The 18,319-nt window shown below is 43.7% G+C and overlaps 1 protein-coding gene across 2 annotated transcripts in view; it reads left to right on the top strand.

Moving 5' to 3' along the window:
• Positions 1-495: 495 nt before the first annotated feature.
• KCNH1 (potassium voltage-gated channel subfamily H member 1) overlaps positions 496-18,319 on the top strand; it is a 260,977-nt gene continuing 243,153 nt past the window's right edge. For both annotated transcript variants that reach the window (XM_070396298.1, XM_070396299.1), the window contains exons 1-2: positions 496-708; positions 17,829-17,952. In XM_070396298.1, the coding sequence (XP_070252399.1) occupies positions 630-708; positions 17,829-17,952 (203 nt within the window). In that variant the 5' untranslated portion in view covers positions 496-629. The remainder of the gene's footprint in view (positions 709-17,828; positions 17,953-18,319) is intronic.

Here is an 18,319-nt window from a genome sequence, read left to right on the forward strand (position 1 = left end):
ATTGAGCTTCTGGAGCTCCATCCGTTAGTCACTCTGCAAGTCTAACCACCTGTCATACGACGTCATGAACTACTGGCGCAACACTGGCTTCAGCATCAAGGAGGGGCCACTTCCACCAGGAGGCACAGAAACCCCAGGGGGAAGAAGGTGTTCCAGGAGCCTCCGAGGTTCCCAAGGGCATATACTGCCCTCCCGCCACCCAGCCCAAAGCGCACTGAACGCAATTCCCGGCTGTGCCCAGAGGGTGGCGCTGCCAACCCAGCGCCTGCCCGCGGCGGGTCGCCGCCTCCCGCCCGCCGCGAGACCCCGCTCCGTCTCCCGCAGGCCCGCGGGGCGCGCGCCCGGTAGGGGGCGCCGCCGACCCGGGCGCCGGGCTCCCTCCGCCCACCCGGAGGCGGCTGCGGAGAGGCGAGCCCCGAGCGAGTGCGCTGCGAGGCGGGCCGCAGGGAGGCAGGCGCGAAGTGGGCGCGAGGGTGGCCGCGGGAGGGAGCCGCCGCCCCTGCCCGCCCGGATCCCTGCGGGGCGCATGGGGCGCTTCGAGCCGGGAGCGCACGCGGGCCCCGGGCCCCGCTTCCTGCTGCCGTGAGCAGCCGCGCCGGGAAGCCCCGAGACCCCGAGCCGCCGGGAGGATGACCATGGCCGGGGGCAGGAGGGGACTGGTGGCCCCGCAGAACACGTTTCTGGAGAACATCGTCCGGCGGTCCAATGGTAAGAGGTGCATTCGGGGTCCAGGGACCCGGCTTCTCACCCGCGCCTGTATTGCAGCCGCCTCCCGCTGCCCGGCGCCCTGGATGCAGCAGAGCCCGGAGCTGCGCTGGGAGCCGCGGCACGGGCGCCGGGCAGCCCGGAGGCTGGGAGAGGTGGGCAGGCGGGGCGGCGTCTGATGGGTCCCCATCCCAGGAGGAGAGGTGTCCCGGGGGTGCCTTGTGGGCCTTTCTCCCGCCTTCTTGGTCCTCTCCAGGGAGCGTGGCAGCTGGTGAGCAAAGTACGGGGAAAAGTGATGGGAAGCTGGACGCCCCAGGAGTACAGCCCACCCTCCGCGAAGGCTCTCGGGGCGCCGGCTGCTGCTCCCCGCGGCGTCGCCTCCCCACCGGGGGTGGCAGCTGTGGGGTCGGGCAGCTCCGGCCGCGTCCACCTTCCATCTGGACAGGCAGAAAAGTCCGAGGTGTGGGGGCGCGGGGACTTAGGGATGTGCATGCAGCAGGCTGCCCGATTCCACCTCTTCCCCGAGCCACCCACCCCTTGTAGGTGAAGCGAAGGCCAGGAGGGGCACAATTTCCTGGACTCGGGCGGGAAGTGGCGGGCACAGGTGCTGAGCTGGCTAAGTGGTCACAGGTACGAATCTGTCTTAGATCCTGTCCTCCAAACACAGCAGTGTTTTATGCCCAGGCATCTTGCTCACCTACAAATTCCCAAACTCCCCAAGCCTGTAGATCGCCATTACCCAGTAAACCGATGCTCCCCGCCCCTCTCCCTCCCTCCCTCCCGGGGCATGTAGAGGGACAGTAGCCTGGAGGGTGGGTGGGTGAGAGTCCCGGAGCTGGTGCTGGAAAGGAAGCCTTTCAAATGCCCTCTGGACTCAGGGCAGCGGAGCCCCCCTGGCTAAAAGGCTTGCAGAGCAAATAGGAGCAGGGCAGCTGGAAGGTGCAAAGGAGAGGCGAGCAGCCCCAGATGAGAAGCCCTTCACAGGCTGCTGGACCTTCTCCTCTCAGAGACATGACATTCATCAGGAGGACCCGAAGCGCTCACTCAGGAAATGGCTTTTAAAAACGTGCAAATATCTTGGCTTCAGAGCCTTAAGGAGCTTGTGTTAAAGCGACGGGCTTCTCTTTGGATTTAGTTAGGGATTTGGGGGAAGGGCATGAAAAGTGACTTATGCTACTAAGAAAGACTCTTTAATTTCAAAGTGATTTAAGTTTATCTTATAATAAAAAATGTAACGAGGGTAGCAAATCATCATGTGTTCAGTACTTCTTAGGAATGAATGGCCATTTATTATGTGCGGCTTACGAAGAAGATTATTGAAGAGTTTCTGGTCAGTCCCCTTTTCTTTTAAGGTCTTCCTGACGCAAACTAACTAAGGTGGCTTTTAGAGCAAGGTCACAGCCATTACCTGGGATGCAAGGGGGTTCCAATTACTACACGAAAAGCCACAATGAACTCTTCTGCCATAAAAATGCTGGAGGTGTTCCTAGGTTTTAACATAAAATCACTGTTTAAGAGTTTAACGTACTGTGACTGCTATTGTTATTGGCCTGTGAGGGGGTATGGAGGCAGTCTTGCAGATTTGGGGACCCCCTTGCCAGAGACATCAACTTTCTCATAAGTATCAATGACAATTTCATTTTTTAAATTTATTATTATTATTATTATTTTGTGAAGAGGCAGAGTCCTTTAAGTGAGGGGGGAAGCCCTGTATCTAATGTAGACCATGTTATGTTTTTGAATGGAGAGAGCAGTAAGGAGTCTTGCATGTAATAGTCACAAGGTTCCTTGGGCTTGGTAGGAGGAACTTAAGAATCCTGGAGCTAATACCACAATAAGATAAAAATTTCAAAAAAGAATCCTGAAGCTGATACCACAATTGAAAACAACCCTGAAGCGGAGAAGGTAGAATATCTTCTAGTTTAGTGGATTTTAGACTAACCCTTCCCCTCTGTAGGCATATGTAGAACCTCAATAGAATAACTAGCTGGGAGTATTATCAGTACTGGCACTTTAATTTCAGCACCACTTCCAAAAGCTTGACTTCAATTAACCAACCAACCAACCAAACAGCATCAACAGCAAAAACAGAAACATGTTGGGAGAGGTGGATGAACTTTCAATATTATGTATTATTTCAGAGAAAAAGATTCTGATCTTGAAACGTGGAATTTAAATTTGTAGTGATCTCTTTCATAATATCTCCTGAACACAAATAGAAAAAAAAAAGTGGACTCTTGGAAATACCACAATATCTACATGCATTGTATTATTTTATTGTGATGGAAAAGGTCTATTTATAAATATTGATTGTCTTCTAAAATCCACCGGCCTTGTTTTGGGCATTACAGTCTTTTAAATAGCATTTTACCTTTAAATAGCACTACTTTTTGATCACTTTTTTAAGGTATTTTCTCCCAGTGGTTTTATGAAGCATTTTTGTTTCTCTTTTAAAGACCAGAAAACTGAGTCCCATGAATATTGAGTGACGTTCAAGGTGGCAGGCATATAGTGCCTGAGGTGGGTGTTCTTTGAGGATAGCATTCATCGTTTGTGGTAGCATCATTGTTGCTCAGACATTATGACTTCCGCTGTAGAAATGTTTTCATCATCCTCAAAAACACTGTTCTCATTATATGCTAATGGATAACAGAACTGACTTTTTTTTTGGGGCATTTGAATATCTGGTGTCTGGAATGTCTTAGAACTGTAGGGTAAGACAGACCTTAGATGGAGTCTGTCCTCCTTCCCCATCATTGTATAGATGAAAAAACTGAAGCACAGCTTTTCCTCAAATAATTAAGGGCAGAACTGATGAGGCCCTAAGCCTCTTGACCCCTGTGTCACGCTCCTTAGGGTACACCATGCGATGACCTTCCTTGTATTACCATTGTTTTCTCTAGAGAAGCGTAATTTCCCAGTGGAGATGAAATAAAATGTTATAACAACAAGAACAACATCCATTTTGGCTAACGGCCACGCTACCACATCCAAACAGAATAACAGGGCAAAGGAGAAGCTAATTCTGTTTCAAGGGAGGGCGGTAAGTTTTACCTTTGCCAATGGTTTGGCAGGATAACATTCATGTGCCCGTTCTAAAATATTAAGTCACTTTTCATAAAATATCACCTTTGATCCTCATAAGACAGCAAAGGAGGTGCAGTGTTTCCATTTCAGAGTTTCAGGAACTAAGAATCCTCAGGTTAAATAATTTACTTATGCTTAGTTAGGAAGAGGGAGCTTTAGAAATGGCAGTAAAAGGCAGCTCAGGGACTATTCAGCAGTTGTGACTGGCTCATTCATTCCACAAAGATTTATTGAGATATGTACTTACGGAACGCTGGGGATATAGAGAGAATGTAACTGGGTAAGTTACATTCTAGTGAGTCTTGGTCCAAGGATCTTACCCCTGTTCCACAACGTTTCCTGGCTTGACATTGGATTTAAAAAAAAATCCACATTTTAAAGGTGTTTACTGGTCTTGATGGGACTAGAATCCAGTTTAACCTTCTTGGATACATCTGGAATACCATTTGAAGAGATTTGATAATTATCTCTTAATTGTGTAGTTGTAAGTAATCAGCAGGAACGGGCCAGATTTGATTTGATTTTGTGTAGGGTCATATTGCCCATCGTTTCAAATCTTTATGTTGACTTTCTTGACACAGAGCCAGCCTGCTTCTCGTCAGATTCATATTGGAAAGTCCAGTATATTTTTTGATTGTTGCTTAAATCTTCAGGCACTTACTTTTCTGAATGCTTGCTGAAGCAAATAGGAGCTCTGGCTTAGGAAGGCTGGCAGACCTCAGTGCCAGGAAACTACAAAAATATTACCCTAAGTGGTCCCATTTGAGGAGAGCATATGTTTTAGTACTCGGAAACCTATATCAAACAGTTGTAGGTGCCAGTAAGAATCCATGCACATTAGCAGGAGTGAGGCGCAGCACATTTGGGTCCAGATTTATGTACATGTATAATTTACAGATTGCTAAATCAGCTGTGTTTTTGCATAGTGTTAAGTTGGTTCAGGTTGTTGATATAATTAGTTAGCAAACAGGATGAGAGCCATGGGGTAGCGTTGTGTCTCCTCACAGATGTGTTGAGCCACGGGAATGTTTATAAAACAAAACTCGTTAAAATCCATTCTTACACTGAAAGGGGAATAGATGATCATCTGGATTAGGACCCACTCGACGGAGTTTGTTTTTTCTTGGAATCTGTTCTAAGATAACCTTCAGCCCAGGCTCGCTGTCTTTCTTCGAAAGTGTCTGAAAGTTGAATCTATTGGCTGATATTAGCTGGGGGATTGAGAGGACGAAGTCTTGTGATTTCACATAAACCCCAAACTCCATGATTTTTATGATATTCATCTGTTTTATTAACATATCATTAAAAAATAGAGACATTTGAGGAATGTGTGGGGAAATTGAATCTCTGGCTTCCATTTTTTCTGACACAAGCTCTTCATTTATGATGGGGCTTCATTTGGCACTGGGTCCTTCAGCGTTACCTTGAAGTCCCTCATTCTTCCCTCCCCTTTATTTTTGGTTAGATAGTTAATGGCTTGGAAACAAACATTTAAAATATACTTTAGTTCTTTATTGAAACGAACCCTTTTTGCAAAGTGAGTGTCTGCTTTGTAGATTTAAGATATTTGGACCACGGTTTGTTTGTTTTTTTGTCTTTAAGTGGCCACACCTGTAACTGGTGAGCAAGAATCATAGCACTTTAGCTCTGAAAGGACATTCATTACAAGTTCTTTTCCAGTGTTTAAATCTTTTTCAGAACATTCCTCCCAGTGCGTAGCTAGACTATGCTTGACTAGCTTCTGTGGTGGGACACTCACTCTCTCATAAGGAATGTTCTGGTTTTCAAGAAACCATAGTTGTGAACTACTTTTTCTCTCTCCTCTCCTCTCCTCTCCTCTCCTCTCCTCTCCTCTCCTCTCCTCTCCTCTCCTCTCCTCTCCTCTCCTCTCCTCTCCTCTCCTCTCCTCTCCTCTCCTCTCCTCTCCTCCCCTCCCCTCCCCTCCCCTCCCCTCCCCTCCCCTCCTCTTCTCTCCTCTCTTCTCCTCTCCTGTATTCCTCTCTTCTACTTCCTTCTCCCCTTCCTGTTCTTATTGTGGTTGTTACTGTGTGATCTCACCCAAGTCTACCCTTGTACAGCTACCACTCATTTGAGGGCAGTGGAATGAAACTGACCTAGCCCACTCCCTTTTCCACCTGAAAATCTTTTTTTTTTTTTAATTTGGTAACAGTTGTCTTAATTCTTCTTTCCGTTTTTAAAATCACTTAATACTACAATAGAAAGGCATATAAAATAGTTTGGTACAGCTTAACGCATTTGTATAAAGTAAATATTGTGCCATCACCACCGATGTCAAGAATCTCATCAGCTCTCCAGACGCTCCTGGGATGCTCCCTGATCCCAAGTCCCTTGCTCTCCAAAGGGGACCATCTCCTGACTTTAAGGTGATCACTTGCATTTCCTCATCATTTTGCCACCTTGTTTTGCAGTTCTGAGCACTGGAGTTCATTTAGTGTGTTTTTGAGCTTTCCATACACAAGACTTCATTTGGAGATTCACCCATGTTGCTGTGTGTCCTGTCATGTCATTGTCACTGCTGTATAGTACTTGATGGTATGACTATAACACCCATGTCATGCATCCATTCTGAATGCTCTCGATGGACACGTGTTTGCTGGCTAACTGGCCCCTGTACACGGCAGGCAGGGAGAGACTGAAGAAAGAGGCAGACCACTCCAGAATGATAGGCGGCAGGCTCAGTGAACAAGGGAGCTTTCAAACGAGGCTGCAGATGGGTAGATCTCCGCCCCGCCTACCAGAATTTCCAAAGTTTTCAAAGAGGCCTTACTGGGTTCATTCACGTATCAGTCCAGATGGTCTCAACAACACTTTACTTTCTCAAGACTGTGTCCTTGAAATAGGTCCCACTGTGGGAACCATGGGCAGAACGTACATTTCAAGGTCAGGGCAGGGGCTGAGGAGCCTCTGATTGCCTGGGTCCAGCTCAAGAGTCAATTGGCAGATCATATCCTCTCAGTGACCTCTTCCAACAACATGTGGGTTGTTTCAAGTGTTGTGCTATTAATGTTGCTGCAAACATTCTTGCACACGTCTTTTGGGATGTGTGGGCATGTATTGGATATATGCCTAGAGGCATATGTTTAACCGCAGTGGAGGCTGCCAAACAATTTTCCAAAGGGTTCATATCCATTTACATTCCCACCAACAGTACGTGAGGGTTCTTGTCACTCCACATCCTTGCCAACACTTGGTGTTTTCTCCTCTTTTTTTGTTTTCAATAGTGACATTGCCCAAGCAAGCTAGTAATGAAACAGGGTTATTTAGGGTTATGTTAGTAGTTGAGCACATGATCAAAATGAAATGAAAATAAAACTTGCTCTTGTCTTTTGGGACGCATTGGTATCTCCTGTGTGTTGCAAAGTTCTCACATGTGAACTCACACATGATGATAAATGACGTAAAAGACTTGCACACTTAGAACTGAGCACAAAGGTCATAGGCAGTGTGTGTGTGTGTGTGTGTGTGTGTGTGTGTGTGTGTGTAAGAGACTCCTTTGATTGAACCTAGAAGCAGTAAACCCTGGGGACAAAGATTATGTAAGAATTAGAGCTGGAAGTGGGAAGGAACTAGGAAGTGAATGATTTATGTTTATTTTAGTGGAAGAAATAAAACAAAAATCACTGAAGGAAAGGCACAGATTTCATGGAGGAATAAAAAATCAAATCAAAGACAAATTGAAATGCAAAGCACAGGCTAGCTTGCGGTTCAGTTTCACAAGCACGGTGGACCTCTTGTGTGTCCGATCCTTTGCGAGGGACCAGGAATACCAAAGTGAGTGAGACATTGTGATTTCTCACGGAGAAATCCACGATGAAGACCAACATATGTTATAAACCTCTCCAAAGTTTGAAGAGTAGTTATGGTGACTCAACACATGCTACACAATTTCCCCTTATAAACTCCTCACCCAAAATTATTCTTAGATTTTCTAGCCATTTCTTTTTGTGTGAGGTTGGCTGTGGGGTGACCAGATCCCTTAAGCCAGATTAAAGAAGGCCATTGCAGAATGTGTGAAACTTTGTTCTGAGACTTTAAACAAGTTTCATTCCCCTGGGCTATGCCTTCTTTGGCTGCTGACTTGGTTGCTCATCCACTGTGAGTTTCCAGCGTATTCTGGATGCTGGGATTTGTTGGATGCTCTGCTTGTTCTCTATGCAAGTGTTGCCTCGGGGAACCTTCAGCATCTCCCTCAGTTTCACGGTCTCTGCTGTAGCAGACATGCACTCCTGGTAGTGACCAAATTACTTAAAACTCTTCTGATTGGGTGTTAATCGAGTTATGTCAATAATCAGAATCAATTTGCTTAACTCCTCCTAAGATTGTTCATTGTGTAAATTAAAACGACAACTTTTCGATTAGTCCTATGTTGCATAAAACTGATGTTCTGAAGTTAATTGAGTCAATCCTGTAATTATTAATGTACTGTTAACCGAGAGTGCCTCAGAACCATTGTTTGTCATAGCTGCAGTGACATAAGATGCTTCTGGAAAGAAGAGGAATAGCCTCTCATTACCTCCCCTTTTCCCTTAAAACACTAGCATAGGCATCCTCCACTGGCATTCTCAGAGTGCTGGACTCAGCATTTGCAAGGTGATAATATATTGGCAAGTTGTACCGATGTTTATTTCCTGCTTAACTTTTTATTTCCATGAAGAGTGAATTTGGAAAACCTATTTTAGACTAGACCTTCATAGTCATGGGAGAAAATGAGTTAATTTGAATGACAAGACTATATTTATTTCATCTAAATGCATTTTTACGTTTTTATTTTATTTACTTTTGTTTTCTCTCAGCATTATAGGGATTGACTGGGTTAGAGTTCTATGCTATTACATTTGTGCTTTGAGTCTCTACATGGCCTGATGTACTACATATCATGTTTCCTCCTTAGAGCCATTCTTTCTTTTCTTAAAATTAAATTTATTGGGGTAACATTGGTTAATAACATTATACAAGTTTCAAGCATACAATTTTATAATATATCATTTGTATATTCCATTGTGTGCTCACCACCCAAAGTCTATTCCAGTGATGGCGAACCTTTTGAGCTTGGCGTGTCAGCATTTTGAAAACCCTAACTTAACTCTGGTGCCATGTCACATATAGAAATTTTTTGATATTTACAACCATAGCAAAACAAAGACTTACATTTTTGATATTTATTTTATATATTTAAATGCCATTTAACAAAGAAAAATCAACCAAAAAAATGAGTTCGCATGTCACCTCTGACACGCGTGTCATAGGTTGGCCATCACTGGTCTAGTCTCTTATCACCATATATTTGATCCCCTTTACCCTCTTCATCCTTCCTCTACTCTCCTCTCCTCTGGTAACTGCCATACTGTTGTCTGTGTCTGTGAGTTTGTTTGTTTTGTTTGTTCATTTGTTGTTTTTTTTGTTTTATATCCCACATATGAATAAAATAATATGGTTCTTATCCTTTTCTATCTGACTTATTTCACTTAGCATGGTATTCTCAAGATTCATAGTATTCCATTGTATATATGTACCACATTTATTTATCCAATCATCCATCCAAGGACACTTAGGTTATTTCCATGTCTTGGCTATGTGAATAGTGCTGCAGTGAACACCGGGGTATAGATATCTTTATGAAGAAGTGTTTTCAAATTTTTCTGGTAGATACCCAGAAGAAGGATTGTTAGGTCATATGGCAGCTCTGTTCTTAATTCTTTGAGGAATATCCATACTGTTTTCCATAGAGGCAGCACCAATTTGCATTCGCACCTTCAGTGTTACAAGTGTTCCCTTTTTCCACATCCTCTCCAACACTTGTTATTGCTTATCTTATTGATAATAGTCATTTTAACAGGTGTAAGGTGGTATCTCATTGTGGTTTTGATAAGCATTTCCATTATAGCTAGTGATGTTGAGCATCTCTTTTCTTTTCCAAGCTGCTCTGCATCGCGGGAGGCTGACCTATATTGATTTTGTCAATAGTCTCCCATGGTTTCTGGCTCCTGGCTGGCTTTAACTTGTGAGGTCTACCACCTTGAGATGTCATAATAGCCTAGCTTTTTTCCCCTTGAATAAAGTTTACATCTCCACCTTGCTCTCCTTGGGTTTGGATAGGTTTAGGTGGCTTAAAGTTTCCAACTGTTATTAACCCTGGGGTACTGCATTATCCCTGAGGTTTCCCTCAGTGGTGTGCTGGGGCCAGCTGAGCTGGCTGGTATTGCCTGTCAAGATTTGATCATGCACATCTCTTGTGTATTTCTGGCTTGGGGACCTCACCTTGGTAACTTGAAATCTGCCATGGTGGAAGTATTTGCACCTCGGAAATTGGCAATTGCTATAAATCAGGGCTCCCACCCCCAAGTCAGTGACCAGCACACTACTGCCAGTACCTCACTGATGCCTTTGTTAATAACACTCCTCTAATGATCTATCTCTGTGTGCCATTGTCTTCTTGTCAGGCCTCTGCCTATAGAACCAGATACTTGGTTAGGGAGCTGATGTGGAGTTATGTGTTATATAGACTGGGGAAGCTAAAACTAGATGGGAAGTTGGACAAAACTTTCAAATAGACACATGTGTCCCCTGCATTCCTGCCATGTCTGAGACAAAGTAGATGCTCAGATATGTGTTGTGTTACACTGAGCTGCTCTGAGATTCCCTTCCTTCCACCCTATCCTTACTGAGCCGTTTACCATGACATTTTAAAATAACAGAGGAGTCAAATGTAAAACTAACTAAAAAAAAATCTTTTTCTAGTACTCTTTAATATTTTTACTTGCTTACTTTGAGTCATATTTTTTTTGAGTTCTGGGAATGATATTTTTGGTGTTATTCAATAACGGTTTAAGAGTTTTGTTCAAAGTACCTATAAAATATACAGATATACATTAAGGCAGTATTATTACTATAAAATGAGAATAATTATTAATTAATTTATTGCACTACTTTTTAGCTAGTGATCACACAAATAAATATTTCCCAACAGTAATTTAACATATCGCTGACCCCTCTCCTTTATGAAGTGAAATATCATCTAATAAAAGAGAAACATGCAAATTGATCACACCTTCACTATGCCCCCAAGCCACACCCACCAGCCAATCAGAGTGACTGCATGCAAATTAACCCACCCAAGATGGCGGCCGGCAGCCACAGAGCTGGAGCAAGCAGGAGGCTTGGTTGCCCCGGCGATGAAGGAAGCCAAGCTTTCCATCTGCCCTGGTTGGCTGTGGCCTCCGCTCAAGGCAACAAAGTTTCAATTATAGAAGATAAATAAACCCCAGAACCTGCTTCCAGCTAGCCTGCACTGGGAGCTTGGGTGGCTGGGGGCCATGGCCAGCCTGCAAACAGCCATCAGCCCCTTACCCAGGATGGCCACACCCTCATGGGGTGAGGGTCCCTGCTGGGGGGCTTGGCCAGCCTGCAAACAGCCATCAGCCCCTCACCCAGATGGGCCGGGCACCCCAGCAGGACCCCCCACCCTGAAGGGGGTGTGGCCAGCCTGAAAACGGCCCTCAGCACCTCACCCAGGCTGGCCAAGCACCCCAGTGGGAACCCCCACCCTGAAGGGGCTGTGGCCAGCCTGCAAAGAGCCATCAGCCCCTCACCCAGGCTGCCCACACCCTCATGGGGTGAGGATCCCCGCTAGGGGGCTTGGCCAGCCTGAAAAAAGGCCATCAGCCCCTCACTCAGGCTGGCGAGGCACCCTAGCGAGGAACCCCACCCTGAAGGGGCTGTGGCCAGCCTGCAAACAGCCATTAGCTCCTCACTCAGGCTGGCCAGGCACCCCAGGGGTGACCCCTACCCTGAAGGGGCTGTGGCCAGCCTGCAAACAGCCATCAGCTACTCACCCAGGGTGGCCAGGCACCCCAGCGGGACCCCCACCCTGATCTGGGACACCCTTCAGGGAAAACCAGCTGGCTCCCACCCATGCACCAGGCCTCTATCCTATATAAGAAAAGGGTAATATGCAAATTGACCACAACAGCAGAACAACTGGGAATGACTGGTCACTATGACACACACTGACCACCAGGGGGAAGATGCTCAATGCAGGAGCTGCCCCCTGGTGGTCAGTGCGCTCCCACAGGGGGAGCTCTGCTCAGCCACAAGCCAGGCTGATGGCTGCCAGTATAGCGGCTCCTCACCAGCGCTAAGGATGTCCAACTGCAGCTTAGGCCTGCTCCCCGCTGGCAAGTGGACATCCCCCGAGGGCTCCCAGGCTGCCAGAGGGATGTCTGACTGCCAGCTTAGGCCCAATCCCCCAGGGAGTGGGCCTAAGCCAGCAGGTGGTCATCCCCCGAGGGGTCCCAGACTGCGAGAGGGCACAGGCTGGGCTGAGGAATGCCCCCCCCCGCCCCCCAGTGCACAAATTTTTGTGCACCGGGCCTCTAGTTGACTATAAAAAAGTCTCTGCATTTTTAAGACAATTTCATGTATAGTCTCATTCTCTTCCATACTGCTTGTGAAACGTGTTTTTACTGTTTTAAAATCCTTTAATTTGATGCATAATGAAGATGGAGGTCATGTTTTGGAAACCGTGCACTTAGGGATAAATACCCAGTAAATGCAGCGTTTGAGTGTGCTTTTCAAATTGAAATCTCTCTTTTGTAATTTACCGGCTTAATAAAAAAAATGTATTTCAGTAGGATATTAAAATCAGAGACAAAGCAAATAACTATCGAATCTCTAAGGAGTTCAGTTTGTATTGTGCAAAGATTGGGCCCTTGACAATTTACAAGACTGATTTTCATGGAATTTTACTGTTGAAAAAACACAATGGAGCCACAAAGTGACTTGCTGATAATTAAGATTTTAGGTGTTTCATTTAAGTGTACTGTATTGACTATGCTTCTGATTTTTCATCCTATCCTCCTTTCTCCCCCAAACTACCAAATCTTGGTCTCCCCTTTTGTTTATTAAAAAATTAATTTCTGGAATAGATTTTATATAGGTTCAGGCACATCAAACTGTTGTTTCCTGATCTTTGTTTACTGCTTAGAGACAAACCTCTTGTTCTCTTCCTTTATCTCCATCATTATTTTTCTATTGTTTTCTATTATTTTTCTAAAATAAAGGAAAATATATATTTTTTACTCCAACTTGCTTTTTGTAAAAGCACTGATACCCTTAGGAATCTATAACATTGCAAAGGATTTCTTGCAAGTAAAACTATCTGAAGTTATTAGAAGCACATTGTGGAGTTTTTACTGTAGCCCCCCCGAATAACCAGGGTTGGCAGGCAATAACAAATTTGTGTCAACCGCCTGCTGAATGTAGCTTTTATCTGTGTAATTGCCCAAACTGAGTCACTTTTCTAAGTCATTGCTTTGGTTAGTTTCTCCTTTGTTATTTGTGGTAATTAGGATGGAAAGCAATTTTCTAATAATTTCTTTTTAGACTATCTCTGGGTTATGTTTTATGGGCAAATGGTAGGTTTGGAATGATTTTGACACATCTGACTACTGCAGCGTAGCCTGGCTCATGCCCTATCAGCTGAAGAAGCTTTATGTGGGGGGGTTAGGGGGGAGTCTTTCCAATTTTTAGATAAATGTTTGTTTTATCCTACAAGGAGGAAAACTGTGTGTGGGCTGAGGGAGGGGAGGTTGAATTTAGGAAACCTTACATTTGATCGCACACACTCTTGCAGCTAAAGACCTTCAGGGGGTAAAAAGGATCAGAGGGAGGCAGGAGACTGGCTCATTTGCATCAAAGACTGGAGACCCTGGGAACTTTGAGATGAGAGCCAATAAATCACGGCTAGGGCAGCCAGGTTGAACCCACACATCTTACTCAACAATGTGGGAGGGACTTGTTCAGCGTAGACAACATGAATTTGGTGGCAGGCTTGGTGCTTCACAGTAGGCCACTGGCAAATTGGACTCAGATCCACCTAGATTCACTTCTTTATTTTACTTAACGGATCTTCTCTCCTTTAAAAAGTCCCACCTCACTAAACAGCAAGGGGAGACTAGGTTTGGTGGACTCTGAACTTCCCAGTTAGTGGTATCTCAAGCTCTTCCATTTTAAATAATCCTTTTGGGTCTCTCTTGGGTTCAGATGCCAATTCTACCCATCCCCTTGCTTCTCTCCAAGATGGTGAGTGGGGTGGAGGCAAGCACTTAGCCTAGCCTCTGGGGCCTCAGACCTCCAGATGCAAAGCTTTATTTCTTCCCTCTAGTTTCTTGGGTCTGTAGCAATAGCCCTGGTGTGCTGGTCACTGGGTGACCAACTGATCTATGATCTCAACGGTGCAGCTGGTGAACCTATGTTCCATTCTTTGAAAAGAACTTGGTGTCCTGTCCCAATCCTACACATATCCTCTCTCTCTCTCCCCTTCTCTGTAACTTGATAATCCAGGCTCTCACTGGTGCTGCAGCTCACCTCTGATATTTGCCTGAACCCCCAAGTTGATCCTTGCCTTGGGCGGTTTGATAAGACATGGCCTTTGGTCACCTTACTCCACTGTGATAACCATCTCTTCATGCAACTTCAGCAGCAGCAGTAGCAGGGCAGTTGGGAGCTTCTGGGTTCTTTGCAGACCCCATGGGAGCCGAGGGAGGCTCAGTGGTGCTAACACAGCCAGGTTTGCTGTGCAGCACCTTTGAGTTGCCGATGGGTGTTCTCCCCCCCCCCCCGCCCCGCCACCGAGTCTCAAATGGGGATCCAGGCACAAATTCTCCCTTCTTTGCCTCCTCTCCTGTCCCTCCTCCTCTTTTGTCACTGTGTGGAAGCAGGACTGTTATAGAAATACTAAATTTTAAGAAGAGACTATAGTTTGTAAGTGAGGGAAGAGACAAAACATTGCAAAGACTGACAGGAGCCCTAACCAGTTTGGCTCAGTGGCTAGAGCATCGGCCTGCAGACTCAAGGGTGCCAGGTTCGATTCTGGTCAAGGGCATGTATCTTGGTTGCGGGCACATCCCCAGTAGGGAGTGTGCAGGAGGCAGCTGATCGATGTTTCTCGCTCATTGATGTTTCTAACTCTCTATTTCTCTCCCTCTCTGTAAAAAAAAAGCAATAAAATATATTTAAAAAAAAAGACTGACAGGAGAGGCCAAGCATTTATAGGAGGAAACCATTACTCCTACCCATGTCAGTATTTCCTGAGGGCATCCTTGTGTATCACAAAGTAAGTCATAACATATGATGACAATACTGGGAATGTTGACTCATCAATGATAGATCTTATTATACTTAGTGTTTCTATAGGAAGGCAAATAAATATTAGGTGTTACAAAGATTTTCATAGAAATGGTCTGATTGTAGTATTTTAAATGGGATAAGGAGGAGATTCTGTAATATATGATTAAAAACATGGATTTTGAAGCGAGACAGATCCAGGTTCAATCCCCACTCTCATCTGCTCTATTCCTCAGAAGCTCAGTTTCTTCATGAATAAATGAAATCCATGACACTACATTCAGTTAAGTAATACCCCCTCATAAAGGTTGTTGTAAAGGTTAAAAAAATCTTAATATATAATAAAGTACTTAGTACAGAGCCTGACACAAAGTAAATATCAATAACTGCTACCCATTCTCAGTAATTTGTGGAATATAGCTTATGTGGAATCCCTTAGTTCCTGATGCTATATATGACATTATGACATCTGTATGGGTATCTCTGATCTTGTATCATCTTGTGTTCTGGAAGGTAATTTTCAGGTCAATTATTTGTAGTTCATAAGTTGAAGGCAATCCAGAATATTTCCCTTTTCTAGCCAAGCAGAGTCGGGGGGGTCACATGTATGGGCTATGGCAGGTGGGCCAGGATGAACTTCTTTCCTCTTGGAGACAGATGGCTTTCTGACTGGGACTAGAATTCTTTCTTCCGTTGGCTCAAGTCCTTGGATAACGAGGGAATGCCTAGACCTTCTGTCACATCATGGGGTCTTGCTCCCGGCAAGCTCTCATTTCTTGCTTGGGTTCGCAGTAGATAAACTGCTTTGGAATTTTAAATTCTATGATGAGAAATCCTCTGAGTGGATGGTCAATAGGCTGATGATTCTATTCTTGCAGCACTTCCTATTTTTCTGGTTCCTTTCTAAAGTCAAAGAAAATGCTAGTGGACTTACCTGTTTCCTCCCCAGTAAAGCTGTAGGTGAATATGCACCCCAGGGACAGTGGGAATGCTTGAGGGATGATGAATACCTTTAAAGGATCACCAGAATATTTCATGAGAAATTGCAATAATATCTGGAACCTGAAATATATCCTGGTTTTATTTTTATTTTTTTAGTAAATGAAAAATTTAATCAATAACTTATTTTTTTCTGATTAAATTCATTAAAAATTAAGAATATACCTACTTTTATGAAAGTAATATTTGCTCATGGTTAAAAAATCAAACTGAAGGGCTTATAAAGGAAACAAACATCCTATACCTTGTCCCTTTGCCCATTCTGCTAACCAAAGACCACATGTTCTAATTTTAGCTGTTTCTTCTTACAGTTTCTTCCATGTCTCTAAATAACATGCATCACAACTATTTCTAGATTTATTAATTTTAGATATCTCGTGGCTTTTGTTAATTTAGCTGAGGTTTTAGCTCACTTTATTTACTTTCTACTTCCTAAGATTATGTTGCTCTCTTATTGGTTATTTTTGCAATTTTAAGTAAAATATTAATACCGTATCATAGCAACTCTAGATAGCATCTCATGATTGTTCTCTTTTATTTCTCTAAGCTTATCATTTGTATTTTTACAGTGTCAGAATTGATGCGGTTATATTCAGATACTTAATAATTAGATATTCCATGCTTGACTATGCTGGTTTTAAAAGTTGGAAATTAAGATGTTTATAATTATGACAATAATGTGACATAGTGTATTTTTATTTCCTTTCTTGCACAGCTTTTTTTTTTGATGCTTCTAATTTCTTTTCCTGCCCTCCAAAGTATATACCTTTATTGAATTTTTATGTGGTTTATTCCTATATAACTCACTTCTGAAATGTCTGTTCTCTGAACCATTGTGTATGGAGTGATTTCTATCAGTTTCCCCCTGCTTTCTACACTTGGAGCCATTTTCCCCTACTTCCCTTGCTGTCTTCTTTCTTCCTTTACTCCCACATTTTTGCTGATATACATTCTCAAGTAACTCCCCAAGAAAGGATATCTGGAAAATAAATTACCTGGGTCTTTGCATACTTGAAAATATCATTATTCTATCCTCACATTTGATTGTTTTAAAATTTTAAAAAGTCTTCTGGCCTTCTCCCATGTTCTTTCTGTTGTTTTTATTAGGTTGCCTGTTGATCCTCTTGGATTGACCTTCTAAGTCTTATTTTTTTCTTATGTTTCTTATCTTTTTTTCCTTTTTTTATCTTTTAATATTTATGCTGAATTTTAAATTTTTACTCACTTAAAAAATGCTCACCCAGGATATGTTTTTATTGATTTTTACAGAGAAAGGAAGGGAAGGAAGGGGGGGGGGGGGGAGAGAAAGAGAGAGGGGGGGGGGGGGGAGAGAGAGAGAGATATCAATGTGAGAGAGAAACAATGATTGGTTGGCTCCTGTATGCACCCTGACTGAGTATCAAAACTTCAACCTAGCTGTGTGCCCTGACCAGAAATCAAAACTCCTAGGATGGGCAAATGTTAATCAGGGTCACGGAGGTCAATTTGTAGCTTCTGGCCCAAAGACTGACAAGCTGAAGATGCTGGATGGAGCCCAGAAGAAATTGTCTTGGTATCTTTCTTGTTTCATATTACCAGAATACTTTCATTGAGATAAAAAATTCAGACTGGGAAATGTCTCTTGGGAATCGCTGGATTGCTACAGGATCTGTTGGTTGGTTGGTTGATTAACCCATGTTTCCTTTGCTAACTTCTTCTTGGGGTCTAATAACCTTAGCAATTGCATTCAGATGATTCACTCTAAATCACTGTTCTTTTGGATTCCTTGAGGAGTCACTTTCTTATTCAAGAGACTATTATGGATGGAAGCAAAATTACCTGGTATGGTTGACATTATTTATGTCCTCATTGAATCGCAAGTAATGTGCCCTTTTCTTCTTTTTTTTAAACAGATACTAATTTTGTGTTGGGGAACGCGCAGATAGTGGATTGGCCTATCGTGTACAGCAATGATGGATTTTGCAAGCTCTCTGGCTATCACAGGGCAGAAGTTATGCAAAAAAGCAGTACCTGCAGGTATTTATCACTGAGGCTGTTCTGTTGGACAACCTATCAGAGCATCTTTCGGAAAAAGAAAATGGCTTACTCAGGGTGGGAATCACCTTTCTCTCATTCAGTGTTTATTCAGGAATATTTATGGCAATATCATCTCCATGTCACACACTGTACTGGGAAAATCAAAGACTTAAAACATGGTTCCCACAACTGCTGAACTCCCAGTCAGTAAGATTTGGGGGAGGAGGAAGGGGAACCTAGAAAAACTCAGAAAAATCATTTTACCTATAGAATGTGAACTCATAAATTGATAAGGTTTTAGATCAAACTGAATGTGAAAGTTAGAAGATTAAATAAAATGAAATTTTAGATGATTAATTTTTAGGAT

The sequence above is a fragment of the Myotis yumanensis genome, unplaced genomic scaffold, assembly GCF_028538775.1.
Source record: "Myotis yumanensis isolate MYYU_CA2020_CCGP unplaced genomic scaffold, mMyoYum1.0.hap1 SCAF_17, whole genome shotgun sequence".
Taxonomy (NCBI): domain Eukaryota; kingdom Metazoa; phylum Chordata; class Mammalia; order Chiroptera; family Vespertilionidae; genus Myotis; species Myotis yumanensis.